The sequence below is a fragment of the Hesperophylax consimilis genome, chromosome 28 (assembly GCF_061612785.1).
Source record: "Hesperophylax consimilis isolate HC1 chromosome 28, BYU_Hcon_1.0, whole genome shotgun sequence".
NCBI classification, from domain to species: domain Eukaryota; kingdom Metazoa; phylum Arthropoda; class Insecta; order Trichoptera; family Limnephilidae; genus Hesperophylax; species Hesperophylax consimilis.
The window spans coordinates 10774842-10802611 of NC_142863.1; the positions used below are offsets into that span (position 1 = coordinate 10774842).

The 27770-nt window shown below is 35.9% G+C and overlaps 2 protein-coding genes across 3 annotated transcripts; one reads left to right on the forward strand and one right to left on the reverse strand.

Annotated features, from left to right (window-relative positions):
* Positions 1 to 1845: 1845 nt before the first annotated feature.
* Positions 1846 to 22084, reverse strand: eco (Establishment of cohesion). Of its 2 annotated transcripts, none has more exons than XM_089648605.1 (10): positions 21948 to 22084; positions 14554 to 14795; positions 12773 to 14200; positions 11797 to 12186; positions 11101 to 11442; positions 10096 to 10223; positions 8319 to 8387; positions 8000 to 8170; positions 7204 to 7328; positions 1846 to 4767 (listed from the first exon to the last, which is right to left on the reverse strand). In XM_089648605.1, the coding sequence occupies exons 2-10, from the start codon at positions 14792 to 14794 to the stop codon at positions 4563 to 4565; spliced, it is 3099 nt and encodes a 1032-aa protein (XP_089504731.1). In that variant the 5' UTR covers position 14795; positions 21948 to 22084; the 3' UTR covers positions 1846 to 4562. The 2 variants fall into 2 exon arrangements, with proteins under 2 accessions (XP_089504731.1, XP_089504733.1); XM_089648607.1 differs by having other exon boundaries at positions 21958 to 22068.
* A 1083-nt stretch (positions 22085 to 23167) lies between these two features.
* LOC149410168 (uncharacterized) lies at positions 23168 to 24940 on the forward strand. The gene has a single exon (XM_089648679.1). It carries the CDS (start codon positions 23198 to 23200, stop codon positions 24902 to 24904), a length of 1707 nt encoding a protein of 568 aa, XP_089504805.1. The 5' UTR covers positions 23168 to 23197; the 3' UTR covers positions 24905 to 24940.
* Positions 24941 to 27770: the final 2830 nt, after the last annotated feature.

Consider the following 27770-nt stretch of genomic DNA (forward strand, 5'->3'; position numbering starts at 1 on the left):
GGGGTAGGACAAGTTTTTCATTGTAAATGAGTAGGTACAGGTACCAACCACAGTAAAATTCAGACCAATTTAAAATATGTTTATTTGCTTGTGAGGTGTGGTATTTATTGAATAACCAACATGTTGCCATAAGTCACCCCGACTTATAAGGTTCGCTACATTTGGTGATCTAGCAGGGGTGCCCGGGTTCACGTTTGTCTAAGTCAGGGTTCGGCAGACCACTGCTTTCGATAAGCCATTGCGGCTCTTCAACTCCACCTTCACATCCATTTCGCAGCCTAATTAGAAAAGCACATTCGAAATGCATATTAGCGTTGGATTTATTTGATCACTAGCTGAATTCCCCGGGCTTTACACAGAGTTTTTGAAATCAAACGCAGACTTTAATTTTCTTCTAATTTTGAGCGTCAAGCATGCAAAGTTTTTCTACAGTTCTTTGAACAACCGTCCCCATTTGACATCACAATTTAAATATTTTTGACATTTGAATACTCAACGTTAACCGTTGAATCTTGGTCCAGCAGTGGTTTGTCAAATTTTATTTTGGGTTCATCAACCAAATAAGACATCAAATGTTGGGTTATTTGATTTGTTACACAATATTTGCCTTGATGATGTATTCTGAAGAAGAGGAAGCCCCACAACTTAAACATACATAATTTCAAATGACCAGCTAGTAGCTGGAGCTGGTTTGACACATCAGATTTCCACTTTTTATTGATAGCAGTTGGAGTTTCTCATACTGTAGTACTGTCGTATTGGGAATATTCATACTGACGTGTTGAGAATTTTTATACTGTCGTCGTATTGGGAATATTGAATTTAAGAAAAAAAAAACATAATTTGTACAAAATTTATTAACTTTATTTAAGAACAAAACAGCATGCAACATTTTATACTTTTGTTTAACATTATTCTGAAAATAAAAACTTAGAATTTAAATATTTTTGTCTTATTCGCGTTTATACACTCCGTTTCCCTTCTTTCACATAAGCGTTTCATTATTGGAACAATAATAATTATTATTTACTTATTAAAGTCTAAACTGACAGAGTTATTATGTAGTTGTTTAAGGGTAAAAGTAACGTACTTTATAATCTAAGAGTTCATAGATGGCGTTAATTTAATTATTCCATCAAAGTATGCTTTTTGAAAGTTATGCTTTTGATATTAGGACAAATTATTTTTTTGCGTCTGTACATATGCAATACGAATATGAAAAAATAGTTTTTATCCAGACGCAAACTAACAATAATTCATTGTATAATTCAAAGCTTCATTTGCTAAAAGTGTATTTTGAATAATTAAAATAACGCCATCTATGAACGCGTAGATTATAACGTATGTTACATTTATCATTAATTATAAGTATGTATTTATATTAAAAAATAACACCTGAATGTATTAAAAACAATTTTATTCAAATTTAAGGATAAAAAATTGAGCATTTGACAACTGACAAGAGTCATTCGTTTAATTGTACAGTATGTATTTAAAATAACACTAGCTGACGTGTACTCAGCGTTGCTCAACTTTTCTCTACTTTCAATAAATATAATATCAATGTATTATACATATAAACCTTCCGGAAGAAATTGTCTAAATGATAGTTAAAACCCTATCAAACTTCGTTGCATAGTTTAGAAGAACTAATCCCACAAACCGACAGACGCGGATAGTGAGTTTGTTTTATATGTACTATTTAGAGGAAAGTAAACTTGAATTTATTGAAATAATTGACAGCTAATTTATGTAATAGGGGCCGTTCAAGTATTATGTAAGCACTATAGGGGGGCAGGGGGGTCTTTGCTTTGCTTATTTTTGATGACATGGGGGGGTGGGGGGTCGAGATAGTGATTACGTCAGCACTGCTCAGCAGTAATTATTTTTTTTTACACATTGGCAACCCACACATTGTCTATGTTTGAAAATTGAATACATATTCGGGGATTCCCACAAATGATTAATACGTTTAGGTACTCGTTAAAAAACAAAATACATTAACAGAAAAATGCATATAGGTACCAATTTTTACGTAAGCATGGGAGGAGGGGGTAAGAGCTTTGCTTACTTTTGGTGACAAGGGGGAAGAGGGGGTAAATAATTGTAATAAATCTGCTTACGTAATACTTGAACGGCCCCATATTCATTCACATTTGGGAGCTCCTAGTGCTTTTAATTAATGCCTAACATTCACTAAAAACAAAATAATGAAATGTACAATAATATTACATACTGTATTTTAAAACGTTATGGAAAATAGGTACCTATCTTACATAATGACATAATTTTTTTTAAAGAGGTGATTTTAAAAAATGCAGCTGTAATAAAATATCTTAAAATCTATTAATTTAAAATCGCAACGATTTTCGTTGAATTATTTATCGATACATAGAAATTAAAATTCAGATCTAATAATTTTTTAAAGATTATAAAATGTCCTGCTTAGTGTATAACACAAATTTGTGTAAGGAATTATTGCTGGATTCTTTTACAGTTTTTAATTCTATTTAATATTCTGAAGTTGCATTGTTAAACTAATGAAATACAAAATGGTATTTTACCAAACAATAAAATGGCGGGCAGAAAAAGATTCAAATTTTTGTAAATTAACAAATAGATAAAGAATTACAAATTAGCCCGCCGTCCCATGGGTCGGTAAGCAATCGAAATAAACCAAATGCTGGAAAACCCTGCGCAGAATTGTTCCACACTGAATTTTCTGCGCACGGTCTTACAGCACTCGGTTTATGTCGATTGCTTACAGACCCGTGGGACGGCGGGCTTATGTGAATTTATGACAAAGTAAATACAATTACATATTTCAAGAAATGTATTAATGTTAATATATTAAAGAAGCGAAGCTAGCGGTCCATAATGGAGAGCTGATACCGACCTTGATGTAGGAATGGCAGTGAGGCATGGAACTGGCAGAGGAAGGATGAAAGTAGACTGAATACTGTAGAAGTTAGATCACTGAGGCGAATATGTGGTAAAACTTTGCTTGAGCTTTTTAAAATGTTTTAGTATATTAAGTCTGTTGTAAGCCTAATTAAAAAGATTAAGAAAGGGACGCTTTGATGGTTTGGTCGTGTAGAGCAGATGAACAGAGAAATGAAAGAAGAATATATGAAACAGAAGTGCCTGAGAAAGATACGGCACGATCAAGTGAATCAAACACTGTGTCATGTCAAAAGTAGATATGTACAAATGGATATGAATAAAATAATGTGTGACGGTCCTTTCTGCCTACCTCTGCAGATACAGCCTGATGATTAGTTTGTTAGTTTTAATATTAATTCAATAACAAATTTGGGCGTTGTTTGCTTTCGATGGCACAAAATTAGCATAATTTGTACTACTACGAGGGTAAACCATACTAAATATATTTAATCTAAAGCCAAGATAGGCCTTGAAATCATTTATGTTATTTATGTCTTATACAAACCTTACCATAGTAATTAATTTTATTTAATTCAAGTTAAAATTGAGCACATCCAGAAAGGTTATGGCAAAAATTGTGGTAAAAATTCTTAAAATATAATCAATTGAAACCACTGAGGAGAAAACCGACAGAGGTGTGTTATGGGGAAGTCTTTTATGTCAAAATTACCTTACTTCGGTTGAATTGATCAAACTATTAAAATTCTTTCTTAAACAGATAATATATTCGATTCGATCGAAAACAACAGTTTTCTGTCAAATCGGTGTAGATCACACATCTAGAGATTTTCTCTTCAGTGAACTAAATTATCACTACTCTCACTTGGGTTCCATTTACACCATAGTCAAGTGGCGATATCTTTTCATAATTAGAATGAATTATGGCTTTAAAAAACCTAAGCGTTTGTTTGTTTGTTTGTTTAAAATTTTAATTAAAAACAATAAGACTTAAAAAAACTTCTCCACCATTATACTTCCGCTTCAAAATTGCTTAAAGCTGTCATAACGGCTCTTCATTTTGTGTTTCTGAGCGAAAGGCCGTGACAATGTGAGTACATAATATGTATTGTAAATAAAATAAAATAATACATTTTTTACACACCCAGTTACCTAATCGTATGCACAGTAAAATTATATAAACTGTACTCTACTTGTAATTTGATGTTTCTTTTTTCTATATTATTGTTAATCGATGAAGACAAGTTAGGGTTCTTTGTGCATAACTCCGGATTTTGAATAAGAAATAATCATGTACATAACACCTGTAATAACAATGCATAACGCCATACTGTATGTAGAGGATTGTATTTGTGAGTAGAAATAGTACCGTGGAGTTAAAGTTTTACTAATTCGTATTTATAAACTTTCACCACTCGATGTGGAACTAATTTCGTCAGCAGATGCATACCTGAAAAAACACTCAACACTGAGAATGGGTCCTTTCTACAACTCGACTCATTCTTGTGCTCAACAGAGCTCTTGTGTTTCCTGCGTGCTACAAAATGGATCTCTTTAATACCCAGTTTCACTTCTCCTTTAAATATATAAAAATAATTAAATAAAAAAAAACAGGGCACTTTACGTAAAGCCAACAATATTATACATAATTAAAGTTTTTGTTAATCCATGAACACAAAGAAGTTGGGGTTCTTGGTGTACTTCTCGGCGAAGGCCTTCCCGGAGACCGTGGGCACGCTGAAGGCGACCTCCTGGCTGGAGAGGATGTGGCCGAAGTAGAAGTTGGCGCGCATCGAGTTGACGAGGTTGCTGGCGATGCCCCTCCTCCGCTGCGAGGCGTGCGTCCAAATCCTCGATATTCCCACTCTGGAAGAAATACACTCGTGTTAGATGTTGTCTCATTTGAAAACCTCCTACAACCATCATTGTAATTTGTAGCAGTTCACTTTCGCCCCGCTACATTTATGGTAATTCTATCCACAACTCGCAGACCGCTTTCCTGTCTATGGGACTCTCGGTCTATGGTTGATCGACTGAGAGCAGCGCGACTGAGGATCTCCTGTCAAGTCAGTACCAGGGGCATTTCTCTCAGCTTTGGCCTTGAAACTCATTTGAAACCGCCACGCCCACCTCAAAATTCTTATAGAAAACGAATAATATGGCTAAAAGCTCAGATCTCATTGGTTAGAGCAGAAGGATTGGTTTGATCTCTCGCTCTCTACCATAATGACTCGTGTAACAGAAAGAGATGACGGAATTTTGCCGTTTGACAGTTTTCAAATCATTCCAACAAAATGAGAGTGGTTTATTTATACACGCGGGTTGTCATTTGCTGCCGAAATACTATCATTTCGCGTCGAAAATATTGCGTGTTAAAGTTGTTTGTGATAAAAATACAATATAAGCCAGTATAGTGTTAGCGAGTTACAAACATATATTCAACCTACCTACTTAAGTTCAAGTTTAAAGTGAATTGACAGTTTTTAGGTTATTACGTAACATACTTGGCATATGTCTTCCTCCACAACTTATAAATGTTATTTATTATATCGACCAACTTATTCATGTTATTGATTAGTGTTATCCTGTATTGTCTTATTGTTTTGGTGAAATTAAAGTTTTGAAACATATGTAACAATGAGTTCAAAATAGGCAGAAAAATGTCGGAATTCATCGTCGTACTGTCGGACAATCATGTTTTGGAATTTTTCTTGTAATTTTGGGTTTCTTCTTCTCAGATTAACAAGTTTCATCTTAAGGAAATAAACTGTAAAAGTTCATTTTCTTAGTCAGATGAACCTTCCCCTCGGAAAACATTTCGACATTTTTCTGCTTCAAGGACATTTTTATTTTTATAATAGTTTTTTTGGGCTAGTGAATGAATAGAGAAGGCTGAGAGCAATTATGTTGTCTATGGTCGCATCTTTTTTAAATGGCCTTGAGTTTCCTCTACCTTGTCTACTGCTCTGCTCCGCACGGTAGGTACTGCTTGTATATCTGTGGTTAAGTATTGTATAATTCCGTTACATACAAAAAGCCCGAAGATATCGATCTAGAGAGTGGTATATTTATGGTCAGTACCAACAGGCGGCGTTGGAGCAAAGACAGGACAACATGAAGGATTTGAGCGACTGCTCCAGACGACAGACATTACGGGAGATTTTGGTGGCTGATTAGCTGCTGTGGTAATCGCTGGTCATCATGTAAACCTTTATAAATTTTGCCCTTTATTAAACCTTTGTAAGACCTGTATGGCGCCCTTTTGAGAAACAGGTCGGACAATATTCTTTGTAACAATTATTTTTACAAGCAATAATTATTCGCCTGAAACACTCATCCACATTGAAAAATCTCCTGATAAAAGATACATGACGCCAACGGGACTCGAACCCGTGTCCCTTCGATTTCCGGTCGACAGCTCTGACCACTGAGCTATGCCGGCTTATCTCTTACCCGCGAAATTATTCAATATATACTAGTGTTTCATTCAACAATTACTGCTTGTTACATTTTTCACCTGAAAACAACCACCTTTATTTTATATGAGAAAGGCATTGTAAGTGCTAACTCTCTAACTAGATGGCGTCTAGTGATTATAAAGCATAGAAAATAGTGATTATAAAGCATAGAGCATAAAAAAAATATTGTCTTAAAAACATTAGTTTACCAAAAAAATAATAATTAATATTCTTTGTAATCGTTCCACTTATTTAACTTATAAATTGCTACCATTAATTTACCAACTGTGCTAGTGATCTTCGTTTCGCTGCAAACACCTCGAGATAATGTAATCCATGCTAATTAGAGAGTCTCATGTTTCTAATTGTTATTAAATAAATATTGTTAACTCAATCTTTCTTTTATTCAATAACAAAGCAATCCTTTCTGATAGTAAACCTAATCTGTTGCAATGATGCCGCAATCGCGGGTTTGTCATCTCGTATTTGATAATTATCTATTACTTTTGCTTGGTAAAGATTTTAATATTTATTACATTGGCGTTCAACGTGGTGAAATTAAGTTGACGCAGTAATCTTTTGTTACAATGGCACCAACGTGCTAGTTGGTCACATTATATTTTATTTTGTTACAAAGTGTATAATTTTGCTTGTGCAGTGGAGGAATTAGGTAGCACAGGAATTGAACCCATGAAGCCTGGGGGAAATGCAATGCATTTTTCCACTCAACCTAACCTAACCTAACCAGAACCGGTCTCCATTTTAAGAAGATCTCCCAGAGTTAGCTCTGTGTGGCTTTATTTTGAAAGATTCGTTAGATTTGGAAATATTAGGAATAACTCACTTGACAGGATAGGCCTCCGTGCTGCAGCAGTCCATGCCCCCCCCTTGCAGCAGCTTGAAGGCGGTGTGCACCTGCTCCGCAACCAGGCACCCCATCAGCTGGCGGGACTCCACATACAGGTACACCTGGGATGCCAACACACAAACAGTGTGAATCATACATGATAGAGGAAAGGGAGGTAGGCATCGATAGGTCTATAATAACTATAGATTAGCCTTTTTATACCTAATTTCAATCTAAAAATGACAACAATGTGCAATGCAATGCAAATTGTTTGTACGGTACACTGCATCGCTTGATCATGTTGCCGTCCAAATCACGAATTGGCGATGCAATGTACGTTGCATTGCACACGTCTGAACGCAGCATTAGAGTAGTACAACTCCTCATCGAATTCAGACGTCTCGCTTCGAAAGCATAGATATAAATGCATGTTGCCTACAAAATAAGACAAAACACAAGGTTGTCGCTCAAATCCCAGATTTAACTTGTTCATTTATCGGCCAATAGGAAGCCTAAAAAGCAACACGTCACAGGATATGAAGATGAACTTAACAACCCAACTATGTTGCAAAACCAGCGAAGACCGTTCATTTTGTGATGCAAGTGTTTATTTATTTATTTTTAGGGCTGGATCGAGTATAGGAAATAAATTACGTTTTTAGATTCTATTTTTTAATTCTGTAGGTATAGTTCCTGCAGAACTAAAAACTGGGAACATTTTTATACTCGCATGGGCATAGTTTTTAATAGTGGAAAGCAAAATATAGCTGTTGTCGTTATGAATCATTATTACCTTGTAGGATTTGTGAAGGGCCAAGGGGGCGGAGACATACCCCAGCTGGGGATGGACCACCCTCTCGAGGAGGTCCGTTACTTTCTGCCAGTGCGACTGGGGGTCACCAGGCTGGACAACCAGGATTCTACCCCCACCCATGTGGCCGCATACCCTCTCGTTCTTCCAGCCCTAGAGACAACAACATTAAAATATTACTCTGGCAGTTTTCATTGGCTAGAAAAGATTCCTTTTTCACATCCAGAATAAACAGGGCATTACACAACACTACGAAAATCATCGCATAAAGATTATTTTAAAAAAATATATATTTTCTTACATTAAATTTCAGAATGTCCTGCGCCGAATGATAGCGCAAGTGATCAGCTTCGTCCTTGGCATCTCCAATCTATAAAAAATACATAAAATCATACATTAATATTATACAACCACAACAGATAATCCCTAGAAGATCGATCTATGTATAGCGATATGAAATAAAACCGATGTCACTAATTTATATAAGCCCTCAGGCCTCGGCCATATTTAACAGTAGGTTGGAATATTTCCGCATTGCAATAAAATCCAAAGAAGTGGAATATTTCTGAATGTATCTGAAAACTAAAAACACGCTTTCAAATTTTATTATCTTTATAAAAAAATATGTAAATGTTCGTTTGTTCAAAATCTTAAATCTCCGAAAGTTTTTCACCAATTGCTTTAAAAATTTTGACAAAATGTTGCATTCAATTACGCGTGTGTTTTTATATACCTATATTATATAAAACACCTATTCTAACTAATCTGTTGGACAAACATGCTTTTTTTTTAATCAGCGCCATCTATTGTGCCTAAAAACAACATGCGCTATAGTTTCTCTATCTGCAAAAGAAAGACTTAGCCACAGAAACGCTTGGCGGGGTACAGCTAGTTATAAATAAAAATATTATTTTCAATATATTAAAATTTTGAATCCGAACATAAAAAAAAATTAATATGGCTCCTTTTACTTTTTTTAACTAAATTATTGATTATGAAAAAATATATAAAAACTTGTGCATTTTATTAGACTATTAGATTATTATAGTATTATAAATGTTAATGTGACCTCACTTGTCATTTCATCTAAAAATAATTAATAAAAAATTCACAAACTTTAATATATTTTTTCAAATTGGGCACGGACCCTTTGGTTTTATAAAAGTGCACATTTAAATTCTTCTGTAGTTAACTACTAGATTTGAATATAAAGCGTGGTGTTTTCTCTTTCTAACACCGTTTAGATCATATTTCTCACCATGAGAGTAAGGGAGATACATTGATTTCTATGAGACCGTATGAGATGTTCCCAAAAGAGCACAAATTAGACTGAAGGGATAAGATCTTTGAAAACCAAGACAACCTTTAGACAGGCCAATGAAAATGATTATAAGACCCGAAGTAAGCTAAAATTGACCTTACTCACAGCAATTAGTTTATCTCTTCAATGTATTTATACGGTTTATTTCTCCACAGCCAGTAATCTCTGTATCAGAGCTGTAGGTATATTGCTTGTAATTATATTAATATTACTGCTATATAAATTATAATATGATTGTTATTTGGATATGATAAATTGGAGATAAAGATTGTTTATTTTTCTTCAAGAGAATTCAAAGCGTAGGTAGAAATGACAATGAAGAAATAAATATCTTCATAATAAAAATAAACTAGCGATCTTGGTTTTAATTTCAGAGATATAAATATTAAATCCAATTGGAAAGTTGCTTGAAATGATCATGTTTGGTGACCAGATCTGAATAGCCAGGAGCTTCCCAACATACCTCTTCTCCATCTCCTCGTCCCCACTTCCTGCAGCCTCACAACCTACCGCCGTAATCCCGATAGTTCCCATATTACATTCTTTATAGCTAGTAGTAGCCGAGTTGAACTTTCATTCCCACCCAGGTATTGTGGGTTCAATTCCTCTGCTGCCTAAGTCCTCCATAATTGCACAAGCAACATTTTCCGCTTATAATGATGGTAGTAGAAATTTTCGTAATATTGTCAAATTACATTAGTAGTCCAACGAAATGTTTATCTTAAAAAAAGATCATTGTATAAATTAGTGGGGTTACCTGGTAGATGACTCCGCAATCGTTGCATTGGGTTGCCCCAAATTTGGTCTGCCCTGCATCTATTTGATACTGATTCATGTCTCCCGAATGGTGCTTTATCTTGGTACTTTTTCTGATCTTCAAATTTTCTGAAATGGAAAAAAGTGTAATTTTATTATAACTTGAAGTGCTTCTTACCTAGTGATTATTTTCAATTGATGGTGTGTATAACGTATGGCAACAACACTTCATTTTAATTTTGGTAGTTCTCAGGTAAATCTTGTAATAAGAACAACCAAATTATTACAGAAAAAACTTTGGAGGAATAAATGTAGGTATTCATAAATACTACCATTTAGAGCTCTATCCTATAATGCATACCTACAGTATATTATATATTAGATAACTAGAATAAATTTGTTGATTTCCACTTCGGGTTTAAAACGCAAAAAAATTATAAACAGCACTTGGTTTCAACTTAATTACTACAAGAAACAACTATTTATGTCGAGGGAGAAGGTAAAAGATGTTTTAAAGTTAGATTTTTTCTCAAAGTTAAGTTTGAAGGTTAGAAAATATGCATAAATTATTAAACTATTTTTGTGCACCTTTGGAACACCAAACCCTTTTTGAGGGAAATAGAAAATGGAATCAAAAATTAACTCTGAAGAGTTTCAAGTGCAAGCGATTCTGTTAAACAAATTTATGCACTTTCTCATGGCATAACGGTTTAAATCGGAAATCAAAAAATTCAACTAGGGCGAAATTCCAATGCAAGCAGCGCATGAACGGTTTGACGGTGGGAAAAAAAATCTTGTCACTGGTGCACCAACAGTTTTCCAGAGGTTAAACTTTGACATAGATGTCTCCGTTAGATATTTAAGTTGAAATCAAGTGATGTTTTGTTAAAGAGCCTTTGCATGAAGCGGAATTTAACAAGTTTACCAAATAAATAATTGAATAACATTATAAACAGTTGAAATTCTGTAAATGTTAAATTTAATATGATGTAAAAAATAAATTTACCTTCAAGTCTGGCTTGTTTTGCTTTGACTTCGTCTTTCACAAACACAGGGTAGAGTTTTCTCTTCTTCTCATTGAGACTGCTGGAATATTCCATATCACCACTGGGCTCAATTAGCTGACAAGGTTCGCTACCAGATACAATCAGCAATGGGTCTTCAGAATATGAAGACATCTTGGGGCTAGACAATGCCAAACCAGACGCCATTGTGCACATCTGATCTGTTCCCGGAGACAGCAGCAATGCCGGGTTGATATTATTCAGTTTAGCCATATCCATGATTTGTTTATCCAGAGCTTTCAACTGGGAATCAATTGATTCTAAATTGCACGGTTCTTCCCCATCTGAATCATTACAATTATTTAAAGCACAAATAATGTCAAAAAGATTGTCCATTTTGAAATGTTTGTAAAAGAATGCTATTTGAACAACAGTGTTGCCAACAAAATAAAAATGGAATATTATAATAAATAGCCAGTAAAGTAAGTCCAAAGTTACAAATTAAGTAAGCAAGTACCAGTTAACTCAATTTATTGAATATTTGTAATCTTATAAAATTGCACAAACAGGACATAAAAAAATTGTGCAGATTTGATTGGAACTTTTTAAAATTAAATTAAACAAAAACATTAGTAAGATAGAAAATTTCTTATGTGATTTAAGGTTATTTTTTACTGTATTAAGATAATTTTATTTACCCATCATTCCATCTTCATTTACAATAATGTATCCTCCATCAACTGGCAAAAACTGTGTGACATCACAAGATGCTGAAAACGCTGGAGCAGAACCTGTGACACCTTGAGAACTCGAAGAATTAGATCCTTCGTTCATATTCAGAATCATGGAATTATGGTTGTTTCCATCAAAGGATTCCATGTTCTGATTATTTGTCGTAAATATGTCATTCACGTGAGCATTGGAAAGATGTATATTGTTTGTGGTCGTATCGGGTAAATAATTAGTTGACATATTATTGTCTTCTACATTCTTATTGATAATTTGTGGTTCGTTCTCTGGTACTTCTTCTTCAGACCACTGAGTCAAAAGGGCCTCTATGCTATTTTTCTCTGGCATGTTGAGATTATCTGTAAAAAAAACATTTAATATTTTTTCAAACTAAAAATTTAAAAAAACTGTAAGACTTAATAACATTTTGCACCGTTTTGTGACGCAATTTAAAAAAAGGGTAATCCTAAGACTCAGTTATAGAAGCACCCATAGACATCCAAATTGGTAGACCAGCCCACCAGCGAAAGGTGAACAAACCAAGATGTGCAGGGGGGGCATAACGGTCTCCCTTTCTGTAATTTATCAATAAATTAATTTGATCACATGGTTTGCCTCCAGTTCGTCGATATGATACCCAGATTTCATGTTAGGACAAGTCTATGAATTTGGATGTCTAATGTAAGACAATGTAAGGTACGAAAGGACCCTAATTTATATCATAAAAAATAACAAATTATTATAAGCAATAATAATCATTAGCCTGAAACACCCAAAGAAATTAAATTAGTGGGGGGAATTGGTGAAATTGGGATGAAATGGGTGTTTCAGGCTAATGATTATTATTGCTTATAATAATTTATTGTCTTTTGTACTATGCATAAAAATCTTGTCTTATAAACATTAATTTATCATCAAATAAATAAAAATTAAATAATTACAAACCTTCTTCATCCTCGTTGCCAAATAACTCAGACATGTCAATCTGCACCATGTTCTGCAGCATTGTCAACTTTTCCTGGACGGTCGTTTTGTCTTTGGACGCCTTCCTGCATGGCAAATACTTGTTGAACACCGCCTTCTTCAACTGATTTGCGTTCCTCGCCGATTTGAAGAACTTCTTTTTGGACGGACTGCTATCGACTTCGGATATTTCATCTTCGTCATCGGCTAAATCTGTCTTTTCCGAGTTAGGGATACCACTATTCTCGGGGCATAGAATGTTATTCAAAGACTTTGTGCAACCTAGTTGCTTTAATATCGTGTCCATTTTGTTCAGCTGATTCTGAGATAAACCTGTCGCCTTGGCAAGTTCGTCAGTCTTATTTGTGACATTTAAAATAGTTGCATTACTCGGTTGAACATTGCTTATCGTAACGTTAGACTTTTTCATTGTCATGTAGTTGTTAATGTAGTTGTTGAGAGGCGAATCGTCGATTATCTTCAAGGCTAACTTGAGTTTTTGATCTTTTGTTAAAATGGTGAATTTATTCTGTTTGGGCTTGCGTATCCCATGCCGCACTCCCATGTTGATTTCTCCCAGTCTCCTCTTGCGGTTTCGCTTGTACGAAGGACGAGACGAAGGAGGTTTGCTGCATCTTTTAACGTGCTGGGAAGATTTGTTAACCTTAATAGAGATCTCAGAAGAGAAGCTCGTATCCAGATTTGCACTGGGAACGCTTGATTTAGGGTAGAAAGACTTGGGAGAAACGAAATGCTTAGTTTCTCCGTTGCTAAACAAAGACAATCTAGCCCGTGGTACTGGAATCGTAGAGTTAAGACGAGAGTTCTTATGGTTTCCGTCGACTTCTTCCAACGCCTCTCCTGGTCTTTTGTTTGCGCTGTTTCCGTTTGACGGACTATGAGACAAACACTCTTTGATAGACCGCCGATGTCCAATCCTTGGTGGAGTTTGAGTGTTCATCACGTTATCGTGTGGAGTTTTAGAAATCTGGAGGATATACTCTTCGGGCAGTTGGAATTCTGATATTTCACTTTTGTTTTGTTTGAGAGAGGACTTGAAAGAGAGAGGTGCGATATTTTCAGATTCTAACGTGTCGGCTAGTCTTTTAGACGCCCTGGTCCTGGGTTTGGATTTATTCGACCTTGTTTTCTTGGACGGTGTTTTTTGCTTAGAATCGGATAGATCGGAGTCGGAATGGAAGGTGAGATCCTGGAGAGAACTGCTGCAGCTCTCAGTGTCTGCGAGGATGTTCACAAGCTTCATCCGGACGTTCGAATGTTCGGCAGTGTATTTGTCCACGAGGGATTGCCTTGTCATGTAATTCTTGAAGGTCAGAGGAGACTCAAGGATCTGGCGGGCAGTTTTTTTCTTGCTTTTATTCTGCTTTTTGTGCAAACTTGATGTGCCTCCTACAAAAAATAATAATAATTTAAATACAAAAAGTTAACCACTCGAGCGATAGCTACCCAAATTTGATAAATGATTTTTATAAATTTAAAGATTTAATTTTTTTTTTATATAAAACTTCAAAATTTAGTATAAACAGTGAAATCTAGGTGGATTCATTGGCTTTAAACCGCAGTAAGCAGTACATATGTTTCCACAATAATATTTGGAGATTAATTAAATTGAATGGCCGAATCGAATAGCGAACACCCAAAAAATCTCCATTGCTTGAGTTGTTATATAACATTTTAATTCAAAAAGCTAAAAACCAATGTTTTAATTCAAAATGATGTAAAACGTCATAATCATATCTTACTCCAAGAGTGCGGCGTCTGCGGAACAGACTGGTCGAAGGGTTCGGAGCTGTCGCTGGAGTGGATGGGGCTGAGTATGCCGAGGTCGCAGCTGGAGCTGTCCTCGCTGTCGCAGCTGAGCGCCCCCTGCAGCCCCTCCATTGGGCTGCGCGACCCCGATGCGGGTTGGAACAAGGCACGCTTGCGCTCCCACATCTTGGGCGTGTGTGGTATGCGCCCGGAGCGGGGCGTCACCAGGGCCATGCTGTGGGAACATTCAACTAATGTAGTCAACTCGGGGTTTCAAGGATATACGGTGAAACTTTTTTAAGAAGTTTTTTTCGAAGTTCCGTCATGAACTAAGGAACTTTTAAATATCCGTTAAACTGTCAAAATATAAGATTATTATTATTATTTATTGAGCGCATCTGCAATATAAATTTGCAGAAGCGCTCACATCTGATTTCACAAAAAGTATAACAGTAATTGAGTTCTTTTAAATTTAAAATAAGTTAATCCTTTCTTTTCTCCAAATAAGAGTCCGATTGAACTTTAAATTGGTAGCATTTATGACATGTTGTGAAAAGTTGTCCCATGCATCCACTACTCTATTTCCTAGGATTGGATGCAAAAGGTGTATTATAATTTATTTTTTTTGAGTGTCCACGCAGAATTTATTTTTGTTTTTGGTGAAGATTTCTTGAATGCCATTTGGCAATGGTCCAGATAAAATTTTGAAACTCAATCAAGTCACCCCCTTTTCTTCTTTCTTTTAATGCTGGTAATCTTAGTTTATCAAGTCTACCTTCATATTGCCGGTCCTTCAAAGCCGTTGGTATTTTTGTACTCTCTCTATAAGATATCTATGGCAAAATATGGACTGTGTATTTGGAAAGCACATTCCAGGAGAGGTCGCACATGTTTTGTATATTTTTTAAATCAAGTGCGGTAAGATGACGCAATATTGGTTATAGATATTGACAATATTTAATAAACCGTAGAGTGGGTAAAATTTTCTCCACATACACGGAAAACACTGGACTGAGGCAGTCAACTCTTAAATCAGCAACATTAGCAGCTGTAGGCAGACTGATGGAACCTAAGCGCAAGCCAAATACTAAGTTTATCTAGGCCGAAAGCTTGGAATAAACTCCCTCCGGAACTAAGATCCAAAACAAGTCTAACAGAATTGAGTCTAAACAAAAAACTTACCTTTTTAAGCTGTCATACTCATTAAATATAACAATTAGTTAATGTTAATTAAGTGTTAATCTTAAGTGACCTACCAGGTAAGTATTGTACTGTATATTATCTCCATATATAGTTAGTAATAACATAGATCATTGTAGAAATGTTTTATAAATTTGTAAAGCGCCCTTCAGGTGATTTTGCACAAAAACAGCGCTGTACAAATCATCTAAATATAATTATTATTATAGTGGATACAGTCTAAGTGTACGAACACAAAGAACGCGTGTTTCGGCTTTCAGATTAGCCGGCGAGTAAGCGACCGACTGGCGCAGGCGTGCCGACAAGAATGTTTGTATCTAAACGTGTGAGAACGCACATAGTAAAGGCAGGTTCAGATTTGTGTCCGCGCGCTGGCGCGCCGAGAAGCTTTACCGGAATGAATTCTTAATTCCTACTCGCCGGTGCGGCCGATTAGTGAAGCTTGTTTTGGAAGCTAGTGTCAAAACACAAATAAACAAGTCCTGTCAAAATGAGCGACTTACTAATTGCTGCTGTTTTTAACAAATCGCCGATCTGGGATAAGAGAAACAGCTTACACAGCAACAGAAATGTTGTCGACAAGTGCTGGAAAGAAATCAGTAAGGATATGAATGAAAACGGTAAGTACGAACTGAGAAAATTTTATAATAACCTCAAATGTCACGAGTGAAATAAGTTTGCATGCACTTTTGTTTTTACTAAATACATCAAGAATTTGAAATGATTGAATGAAGATGGTTCTTCAAATGTCACAAGTGAATTATTTTCATGGGAACATGCACTCAAACCATAGCTTTACCCTCTGCAATAGTATGGGGCTGATAAACTAATATCAAACATTTTGTGTCTGAATAATGACATTTGATGTTATTGCAAAATATACCCATGAATTTGCATGAACGGTTGTTTTTACTAAATACACAAATATACGTGCAGAATTTGCGACGAATGAATTAAGATGGTATATTCTCACTTTTGAAATAACCTCAAAGGTCACAAGTGAATTCTTTTAATGGGCATATGCACTCAAGTGCGTGTGTTCTGCTGAGGGTTTTTCATATTAAGATGAGAAACAGTAGCTTTACCTTCCACACCGTATGGGGCTGATAAATATCATAAGTTTGTACTAAAAATATACAATTTACAATTCGGTTTTAAAATTTTGGTTTATCAAACACTTCCAATGTAAATGAACATAAAAATATCCTAACCGATTGCAGTGCCATCTAGCGGTAAAAATGCACAGTAACGAACATAATCTATATTTTTCAGTTAAATTGAATGACTTACATTTTTTAGTTATTGTTCTGACGAAACAATGTTTTATCAATTGAAATGCTTAACTAAAATCAATTATATATTTTTTTCAGAAACCAAACTACGAAAAAAGTGGAAGTATTTAAGAGACCAATTTGCTGTGGAGCTGGGCAGAATACCACCTTCCCGCTCAGGAGATGCTGCAAATGCAACGTTCACCCCAAAATGGCCTTTCTTCAAATCGCTATTATTTCTGAAAGATGTGGTAAGACCGCGGGCGTCGACTGGCAATCTTAATAAGGAAGCTGCATCCATCCATCAATCAACATCTACAGCCAGTACCCACTACACGGATACCTGGGATACTGAAGAAACTATTATCTCTCCACAAACCCCACCCATGGATACAGATACGCAGGATGAATACTGCGTTGAAATTATCGATCCTAGCATCGACGATCTTCCGCACACTTCTTCCTCATCTACTCCAGTAAGCAAAAAGAGAAGAAAGCCGATGAATGTCTACAATCAGGCGATAGTGGATATCGAAATAAAAAAACTTGAATATTTAAAAGAGAAGTCCCGGAGGAGAGAATCCAGAGACAATGAAAATGATGAACATCACCTTTTCTTTAAAAGTTTACTTCCTCATGTTGCAGAGATACCAAAATCACGAATACTTTCATTCCCAAGTAGAATTCAACAAGTGGTGGAGCAATTTGCGTATCCAACGCAATTCACACCACCTCCGTTTTCCTATTCAGTCATGAGTCCAAATGCAGAAGACGCAGCCACTGCAAATGTTTCTCAGTCCATCTTAGATTTTAAACGTTAATTTTTTTATGTACTTACCTATATTACATAAATTTTTAATATAGGTAAGTACATATAATCATTTTGGTTGTTTGTTTTTGGGGTGTTATGCCGTGTTCCGCTAACTCCTTCTTTAGCCGACGTTTCGGACAGTGTTGCAGTGTCCATCATCAGGGCAGATCCGGTAGATCCGAAGATGTGATCTACCAGATCTGCCCTGATGATGGACACTGCAACGCTGTCCGAAACGTCGGCTAAAGAAGGAGTTAGCGCAACACGGCATAACACCCCAAAAACAAACAACCAAAATGCTTTTGGCCGTGAGAATCTAAAAACTTACCTGACATATAATCATAGTCTAATTCCAACATAATATTCTTCTAGTTTTTTTTTACTGTTAATTCGTGGTGGAATTCCATTGTATTAGAATTGAAATTTAAACAACTTTTGCACTTTGTTCCACTCATTTCTAAAATAAGTGGAACAAAGTGCAAAAGTTGTTTAATTTTCAATTCTAATAATATTCTTGTTTAAATACGTTAGTTTAGTATTTAGTCACCCCAATTAACAAAACTACATATTATTACATTTTTATGTTTATCTTTATTGAAATAGTATATATAATATGTTCAATGGTTACATAATATTTAACATAAACCTTATAATTGCTTATTAACAAATATTTTACCTACATCATGTAGGTACTTAGAAATTACTAAATATATTTTCTTAAATTTTACATTTATTTTTCTCTTCTTTTATTTTGACTGGTATATCTTGATTTGAATCAAGGAATTCTGAGATTTAGATTTTTTTCTAAATGACAGTCTTATCATATTTCGTTTTCTTGTAGAGTGGTAGTGGTTATGGTTTTTAGATGCTTTTTAATTTTCATTGTCAGAATCCATTTACGTCACTCCAGAATCTATACCATTTTGTCGTATTGTTCGTTAGCAATATCACAAATTTTACTCGTTTTTGTGTTTCTTATTGGTATTTTTACAATTTGAGTTCAATTAATTATTGTAACGCAAAGGATTGTTTGAAAAATATGTTACATAAACATCTCTCACACTTTTAGCTGCATTAGAGGATCGTCCTATAGCCTGTCTGTAGTCTTGTCTGTGTTCATTAAATACAAAAACTTCAGTTAGATGACGCTCACATCCTTCCTTGTTAATTATTGTATTATGTAGAACACATATACATTTTACAATATTATCTGCTAATGCTATATCTGTTTCAATGCTTTTAGAAAGCAAACGCCATTTTGAATATAAAATATCGAAAGCACATTCCACAGTTTTTCTAGCTCTAGACAAACGTTTATTGAAACATTGTTGCTCAATTGTCAAACTGTTTCCACCAAAAGGTTTTAATAAATTAGTGAGAAGTGGGTATGCTTCATCACCTATAAGCACGAAAGGAGCCTTCACATTCGTTCCAGGCAAATTATCAGGTTCTGGAATATCTAATTGTTCATTGTAAAGGTGGTGGTAAATATCAGATGCTTTGAAGGTGCCTCCATCACTCTGTTTTCCATAACCTCCAATATCTACTGATATAAATTTGTAATTAGCATCTGCAACAGCTTGCAGCACCACTGAATAAAACTTTTTATAATTATAAAACATAGACCCAGAGTTTTTTGGGCATTGGATGCGAACATGTTTTCCATCAATTGCACCAATGACGTGAGGAAAATTCCAAACTTGAAAAAAATCTTTTGCTACTGAATTAAATATTTCTTTTGTTGGTACGGGCATATGCAGTTGATACAATTCTTCCCACAATACAGCAACCGTCTCGGCAACAATTTTTCCCACTGTAGATGCTCCCATTCGAAAAGTAAATGCAAGAGTCTTGAACGATGACCCAGTTGCAAGATATCTGAAAAAGAAACAATGTTTTAAACTATATTTCTGTTAAACTATTAATTCGAGTGTAAATTTCTCACCCAGCAAAAGAGGCAGGTGAGTAGAGCGATGTGTTTCTGTTGATTTAATTTAATAAGGTACTATCCTGTTATTTTTTTCTTCGTAAAACATTCTATTATATTTAATATATGCATATTGATTGTACCTATGAATGAAACATAAGTTGAACCTTTTATAATAAAAAAAATATGACAATAAACATCTTATAATATTATTGATGTGCAAATCTCACCCCACCCACCCCTTCCCTACTCCCCCGTTATATTGCTAGGTGAGGCCTGATTTAAAGAAAAGGATTTGAAGATGGTGGATTGCATTTTATAGGTAGGTAATCAACTCACCTGAGAGTAACAACAAGTCTTTCTTCCGGAAAAATAGGTTGACGATGCCAATTACACCAGCTTTTGCTTAATCGATGTTCCACTTTATTTAAAATGTAGTTAAACGTTTCGAAAGTCATTCTGGTATATTTAAAAAATCTTTCTTCGTCCGCCTTAAGCTCACTAAACAAGTGATGATATTCACCATGACTTTTTCTACTACGATTAATTGGATGAATGCCAATTGTTTTATTTCTTAATTTAAAGAAAGAATTCTCCAAAAGTAAAAAATCTTCTTCTGACGAGCTTGACATTTTGTTAAAACTGACAGCTGCTATCAGGCTACCGCGCAAATGGCGCGGATTTTACCGGCGTTCTATGTGTCCACAACTCGGCGCCTATCTTCTCCAGCGGACTCAGGCACTGAGTGCTGTTAATCTGAAAGCCGAAACACGCGTTCTTTGTGTTCGTACACTAAGTCTTTATCTAAAGAAAAAAATTATAAACTTTTCTTACTTGCATTTATTTAGAAATGTTAAAATGTGATTAGTTAAGAACTAATAAACCATACTATCATTTTGACTAATTAACCACCACGTAGTTTCCTCGCAGGGGTGGGCAGAGGACGGACTGCCAAAGTCGGTCTTGGCACAAACTCCTTGCCACATTCATACTCTTGACATGGCCCGACTCAAGCATCTGGTTCACTTGATCGTGCCATGTCTTCCTCGGGCGTTCATTCATTTGCTTTACATGCCCAAACCACCTGTAATCTTACTCATTACGCTTGCATCAGTCTTGCATTCTTTGCAGATCTCCCCATTTCTCAGAACGCCTCAGGGATCTAATTTCTACAGCATTCAGTCTACTTTCATCCTTCCTCTGCCAGTTCCATGCCTTACTGCCATACATCAGGGTGGGTACCAGCACTCCATTGTGGACTGCCAGCTTCGTTAGTGCCAGCCGTGTTGAGTCCTTCATTAATGGAGTTACCTGCATTTACCCTTCTTTCAATATCTCTAGCAGCCTTTCATCTCTCGTGAACATACTTCCCAAATACACAAACTCATCCACCTGCTCCAAGTATTCCTGATTCACAACTATCATTTCAGTTTCATGTTTCATTTTAATCAGCTTTACATATTGTGATATGACTATTGTTCATAAAACGAAATAAAAATAAAGTAAGTAATTAAAAATATTAGCAAGATCAAAGGTGAAAATGTGTCCTAGAAAACATAGAAAGCAACATTATTTGTTTATATAAAACTGTTTCAACCTTGATAAGTTGATTTCCTAATTAGATATAGCATTTAAGTAGGAACTGTTCCATCACAATATAAAGTGATTAACTGGGGTGATGAACTTGAAAAAAGATATGCAAATTAAAACCGTTTGTTATGAAGGATCAAGATGGACACAGGAACAACATTGGAATAACCATAAAATCTACCGAAATTAGCCTATTATGACAAATTATTTAAATGCAACGAGGAATAACAGATAATAAAGAGGTAGATAAAGTGATATACTCGTCAGAATCAGCTGGTAAACTTAAAACAAAAGTGAACTCATGCCAAAATTTCTATAAAAACCGGTTGGAACGTGGGGCGGCCAACGGAAATTTCACCCAAGGATGCACTCCGGAATTTACCTTCATTAAAACATTAAACTATCCTAAATATTATATCTCGATCATGGTGGTTTATGGATTATAATTCTGCAAGACATAATACAGAAATAATAGTTAAAATAACGTATATAGCAAGGTTTTGTAAACACAAATAAGGACTGACGAAATAAGGCGCGTAAAAAATATTTCACTTAAAATGGCTATAAAAGTTCATAAATAATACGCACATTTACAAACCTATTCAATATTTTTTCCAAATGAGGCGGATAACATAAATTTAAAGTAATTTGGTCGAGATAAAGTTCACAAACATGGCTTTGAAAGCGGTCACACACGACGTAAGCTGATGCCAAGGTTTGGCGCGCAAAACAGCTGTCAATTTGTATACAAGCAATACTACAGATGAGATCAATGACATTCAATGAACATTTACTTTACCCTTGCAAAAAATCAGCAGCCGCGATTTGTGTGTCGTGAGCTAGAACTATTATTAAAGTTCAGAATTGAATTGAATTTTTTACTTATTTTCTATTGTAAAAATATGAAATTATATTTTAATCCACTAGATGGTGCTAGTTTAAAATGTTAAATGCTAGAATGTATAGACTTGAGATTAGCTTCCCGTATTATCCATAGTATTCAGGTTATTTTTTCATTGGTCGACCTAAGTGGAGCTTTTGCGACTAGCTTCACGCTGGAATTTTTCCTTTTTTCAAAAAAAGAAAACTTTAAAAGCGCCCTAAAACCTATTTTGGCAATTTTAATGAAAATAAGTAGCGAATATAGCGCTTATTTTTTTTTGATAAATTTTATTTCAGCCTAAAGAATTGATGGATGGTGGAAACCTGGGGAAAATAAAATAACTTTGAAATACGTGTGCATTTTTTCATTAATATGTCTTGGAAAAGTTGGTTGAGAAGTATAGGAGCAAATAATAACTTTGTATTTATTATCAGTGTGGATGGACTGATTGATTAAAAAGCCTTTTCTCGCTAGAGCTAAAGCTAGTAGAGAAGTAGTAGACTAGAGAAGTAGAAAAGTTAGTAGTTAATGAGCGCTGCTGGGACTTGATGGGAACCTTGAAAACTTCCTAAAGAATTCAATATGGCCGCTTTATTTTGACATTTGGATGTCAAATGTCGTGAGAATTCCTAGAACATTTAAAGTTTACAGCTGTTTTACATTAAAACTTCGTGTAAAACAACACCTTTTATTAAAACACCTTCAGGAAACTCGCGGGAAGTTGATCAGTTGATCGATCTTTTTATTTTTAGCCCTCGATTAAAAGTATGTCGAAGCCATGTGACACTATAGGAACATTATGTTTTTTGAAATAATCGCATTTCGCGTGGAGTAATCAGGTTTCCGCCACCTCAGCACCGTATCGCTATACTGTATCGTAGTGTGATTCAAGTTATTCGATTGGAATATAAATGATCAGGGAGTCATATCATTAGTTAAAAATGAGTGTAAGGTCATGGGCACCCCTTTTCCGAACCCTCAGGATGGAGCGGCGACCAAGAAGAAGCAGGATCCGGGCGCCGGCCGCCCTCGCAAGGCGCGCGCCTCCGTTACAAAAAGGCACCAAGATATCCTAGCCATGCCGCCTCTGCAAGTTCCCACCAAGTTCCAATATGTGTCCCTCGAATTCAGCAGTCTCAACACTCCAGGACCGAGCGGCATTAAACAGTGTTTCCGCACCGTCAAATCCATCCGGCGCATCCCTATCCTGCCCCGCGTACTCCCCGACCCGCCTGCTTCGTCCCCCGCTCCCGTCCCCCGCAAGGGCAAGAAACACACGTGTCGCTTCTGCAACAAGCGCTTCAGCTCGCCTGGCAAGTTGGCGCAGCACACGCTCTCGCACACCGGAGAGCTGCCCTTCGCGTGCCAGCACTGCAACAAGAAGTTCAACTCCAAATTCAAGCTGGTGCGCCACGGCCTCATCCACAGCGAGACGCGCCCCTTCTGCTGCCCCACCTGTGACAAAACCTTCCACCGTAAGGACCACCTCAGTAACCACGAGCGCATCCACAACCCCCTCAAGAACATCTACATCTGCGAGAAAGAGAACTGCAAGAAGCAGTATACCTCCCAGCTGAGCTTCAAGAAGCACTCCGCCTTGCATTCCGCCGAGGAAGGCAATCTAGAATGCAAAATTTGTTCCAAAACTTTCGATAACCAAGCCGACATAGTGTACCATTTAAAAGTTCATGCGGGGAGTCGAACAATTAAAAATGAAATTGATAAAAAATTCAAATGTCCCAATTGTGATAGAAAATTTTTCACAGGAAAAGATGTACGAAGACATCTGGTTGTTCACACGCGCACCAGAGAGTTTCCTTGCCAGTTCTGCAAGCAAGACTTTGGACGGAAAGATCACCTGGTGAGGCATGTAAAGAAAGCTCATCCTAACGAACCCTGGCAGTCCGCCACTCCGGGATCCTCCAGCTCTTTCATAGAGTCCCCCAAACCTGTTCCCGTCGTCAGCAAGAAAGGGAAAGGAGAAGCCAAGAAGTCTAAAACCAAAGCTGAGCTTAAGTTTCCCAGTAAAGTGAGTGAGAGTGGAGATGCTGCCTTGAAAACAGAGCAATTGAGCGGCGTTTTGGAACCCGCTGAGGAAGTCTTCCATTACGATACGCTGTCAAGTCCCGATATACTGAGTGGGGATGCGTCGGCTATAATCTCCCAGCAACAAGCCATCTTCCAGGTTAAGCTAGAGCCCCTCGTGGAGAATGTAAAGAGTGAAGAAAGCATATCCAGTCGGTTGTACGAGAGCATGCCATCCACTTCCAAGGACATCCGCCCTATGATGCTGCCCCCCGTGGAGCAGAGACCCTCCACCTCGCTGGGCAAGTACGAGGACTACCATTCAGGTATGCTATATATGATCTCCCCGCAGCCCTTTTCCGACATTCCCCCCAACATAGAGATGATGCAGGAGTTGGAAGCCGGGAGGGATACGCTGGCTATCCTGGAGCAGCCCGTGGTGGACTCCATGATAGGCGAGGAAGGAGACCACAGTGAGTTCACGAGCCAGCAGATCATGAGTTTGCTGGATTCGGGGACGCCACCTCACGGCCAGCATTTAGAACGAATTCACGAACAGACTGCATTGCCCGCCTTCGAGCAAGCATTCCTGAATACTACCCAAAGTCCCAAGCCCCCTCAACATCCTCCTAAATAACATTTCATGATTTTATTATACGCCTTGTCAAACTAAATACAGATAGTCGACTGATAATATTGTTCTATGTTATAATATTTGATGTAATTGATTTTGTTCATTTGAAAAATTCCTCTTTTCAAAATCTACATTCCCGAGTTGCCGTGGGAGGTGGCAGAGAGACAGAGAGAGGTGACAATCTTTTTTATAAACACCCAGTGGTGGCTTGTGATATTTTTTATGTGCTGGAGGACTAAAATTGAAAAAAAACTTATTTATTTTACACTATCGTAATACTTAGAATTGTAAGTGTAGCAACAGATTCCTGTAATAATAATCTAAAATATCAACAAGTAGCAAATATGATTTAATATTTTCACGGCCAAAAGAATTTTTGTTATTTGTTTTTGGGGTGTTATGCCGTGTTGTGCTAACTCCTTCTTTAGCCAACGTTACACTGTCTATCATCAGGGCAGATGTGCGACACTGATGATGATGGACACTGTAACGTTGTCCGAAACGTTTGCTAAAGAAGGAGTTAGTGCAACACGGCATAACACCCCAAAAACAAATAACAAAAAACAACTAGTAGCAATTTATTGTCTCAGTAGATTTCTGCACTCTTTTTAATAAAGCAATTGAAAAGTATAAAAAAACAATATTGCGCCTTCTCTTATCGTCTCAGTTATTATTAAATGGATATTTCAAAGCTACACAGGCTTATGATGGAAATGACGTTACGAATTGAAAATAGTTGTGTTGACCTAGAAAATCTAGACAGAAAGAGCTGTGTAAATTTGTTTATTCCTAGATCCTTATTCAATGTTTTTGCTGATGCAGACAATCAGATTTTTTGCTCTGTACAGTTTTTTAATCTTAGCCCTCTAGTATAAAAAAGCCACACGTAAAACATCTTTTTAAATTGATTGAAAGTTATTACATTTTTTAAATTCTTGCTACATCTGAAAATTTAAAAAAAAAATCATTTTATGAATAAATATTAAAAATTTCAATAATTTATCTCCACCTTATTGGGAATATTTACTTTATTGCTTTGGCTTGCCTATAAGGTAAGAATTTTTTTTTTAAATTAAAAACAAAATATACCAAAATGTGCTTAAGAAAAATCATGAAGCAGTTATTTATGAATTATCATAGATTATTTTTTTTTATATTGTACAATATTTATCAAATTTGTTACGAATATCTAAATGATAATTTATATTATTTAAATGGGAAAAACGATCTTTATTTTATCATTTGATTGCTTGATAAGCTTTTTCTGTAAATCTTTTGGATGTTAAATATCATTATATTAATTAATTGATTAATTAGTGATTGCAAGTGCCTTTGAATTAATATTTTAAATAAATAAATTTAAAAATTGCAATTGACACGCTGTGCCTTGATGCAGACAAAGTAATATTATTATTGTGTAAAAAAATTGGGTGTTTGTATTATTTTTAAAAAGATTTCTTCCGATTAACGTAAATCTCGGTGATTTATTTAAGAATTAGGTTGGAGCCTCATAACAATCGTTTTATCACATTCAATTTATTTTTATGTCTTCAGAACTCACCGATCATCAGAATTGGACAGACACTCTATCTTTTAAGATTGTATCACAGATTTTGAAACAATTGTATCTTCAACAAAGAGTTAAAGTCGTAAAATTACTTCCACACTTTCCTTCTTCCACAGACATACGCAAGTATTCGATACTGATGTTGTGTATTCACATCGCAAACAACTTGTCGCGCACAGTTCTTACACCTTGCTACTGAAATCACGAGACACGCCTCGCCACCACTTCTCCAAACGCCAACACTATCTTTCATAACCTCACTAACTACGCTCTACCTGTCATTTTTTGTTAACTGTTTTGTTACCAACATTAATCTAAAGCAAATGCATCATTACAAAATTTCTAACACAATTAATGACTGTGCCATGTATAAGTCTCGACTATGTGAGTGATAATGACTCGACCAGCTAGTCGCGGGTTTACATAATGTCGGCAATGTGTGCCTGTTTACAAACCTCCGCGCAGATGTTCGGCGGTAGTCATCAAGAAACTTGAATCGTCGAGTATCGGATACTTGCGTATCCCAGTGGAAGAAGGGCCTTAACTTTTTTGAAAAGTGTGATACAATGAAATAATTCACGTACGACTGAAAACAGTAGTCATAGTCAAAACAGACGTGTTGCAAATCAGATCTATCCTGATGATGGACACAGGAAGCGCAACACGGCTTATACACCAAAAAATCAATCACGATCTTGAATATTCATTGAAATTCGGTCTTCTGATATTCTTTTGCCACATTCGCGACTTTTCTACGCTGAGTTGCAGGAGTTGATATTAAGCCAATCTTAATCCCATTTTGAAACTCGTTCAAATTTGAAATGCTTTAGTAAAATGATTGTTAATTATGCGCCAACCTTTTGTCATTATTCTATGATAATATAGATTGTTCATATTCCAAATGAAATGTTGGTTTGTAGACTGGAGATTGCTTCTGGCAAGAATGTCTTCTAATGACAGTTTGGCAGTCTTTTGTGCCAAGTGATTTAAGAGGACTTTGGATGATAATTCAGAATTTCTTCCCTTTCATAATTGGGCGGAGAGGACCCTCGGATATATTCTAAATGATATAATAAAACATGTGTTCAGAAGTGAAATGACTATGTCAAGTTATTAAACTCTATTATAAATATATTCATTTATATATTATATTATATTCATTATTAGAATACTTCGCAGTACAAACTTATAATTAAATGCGAATGCAGATAAGAAACCTCATTAATATTTACCTCATTAATTTACTCATTCTTATATTCTTTAATTGAGAAATAATAGATTTTAAATAATATTTTTAAAACA

Bases quoted from the DNA above. Each gene is read 5' to 3' on its own strand.
- LOC149410168 (XM_089648679.1), top strand. From the start codon at position 23,198: ATGGGCACCCCTTTTCCGAACCCTCAGGATGGAGCGGCGACCAAGAAG.
- eco (XM_089648605.1), bottom strand. From the start codon at position 14,794: ATGGCCCTGGTGACGCCCCGCTCCGGGCGCATACCACACACGCCCAAG. The intron at 8,171-8,318 runs GTAAGAAAATAT...TGTTGTCTCTAG, and splicing joins AGGACATTCTGAAATTTAAT to GGCTGGAAGAACGAGAGGGT. The intron at 7,329-7,999 runs GTAATAATGATT...TTGGCATCCCAG, and splicing joins CCCTTCACAAATCCTACAAG to GTGTACCTGTATGTGGAGTC.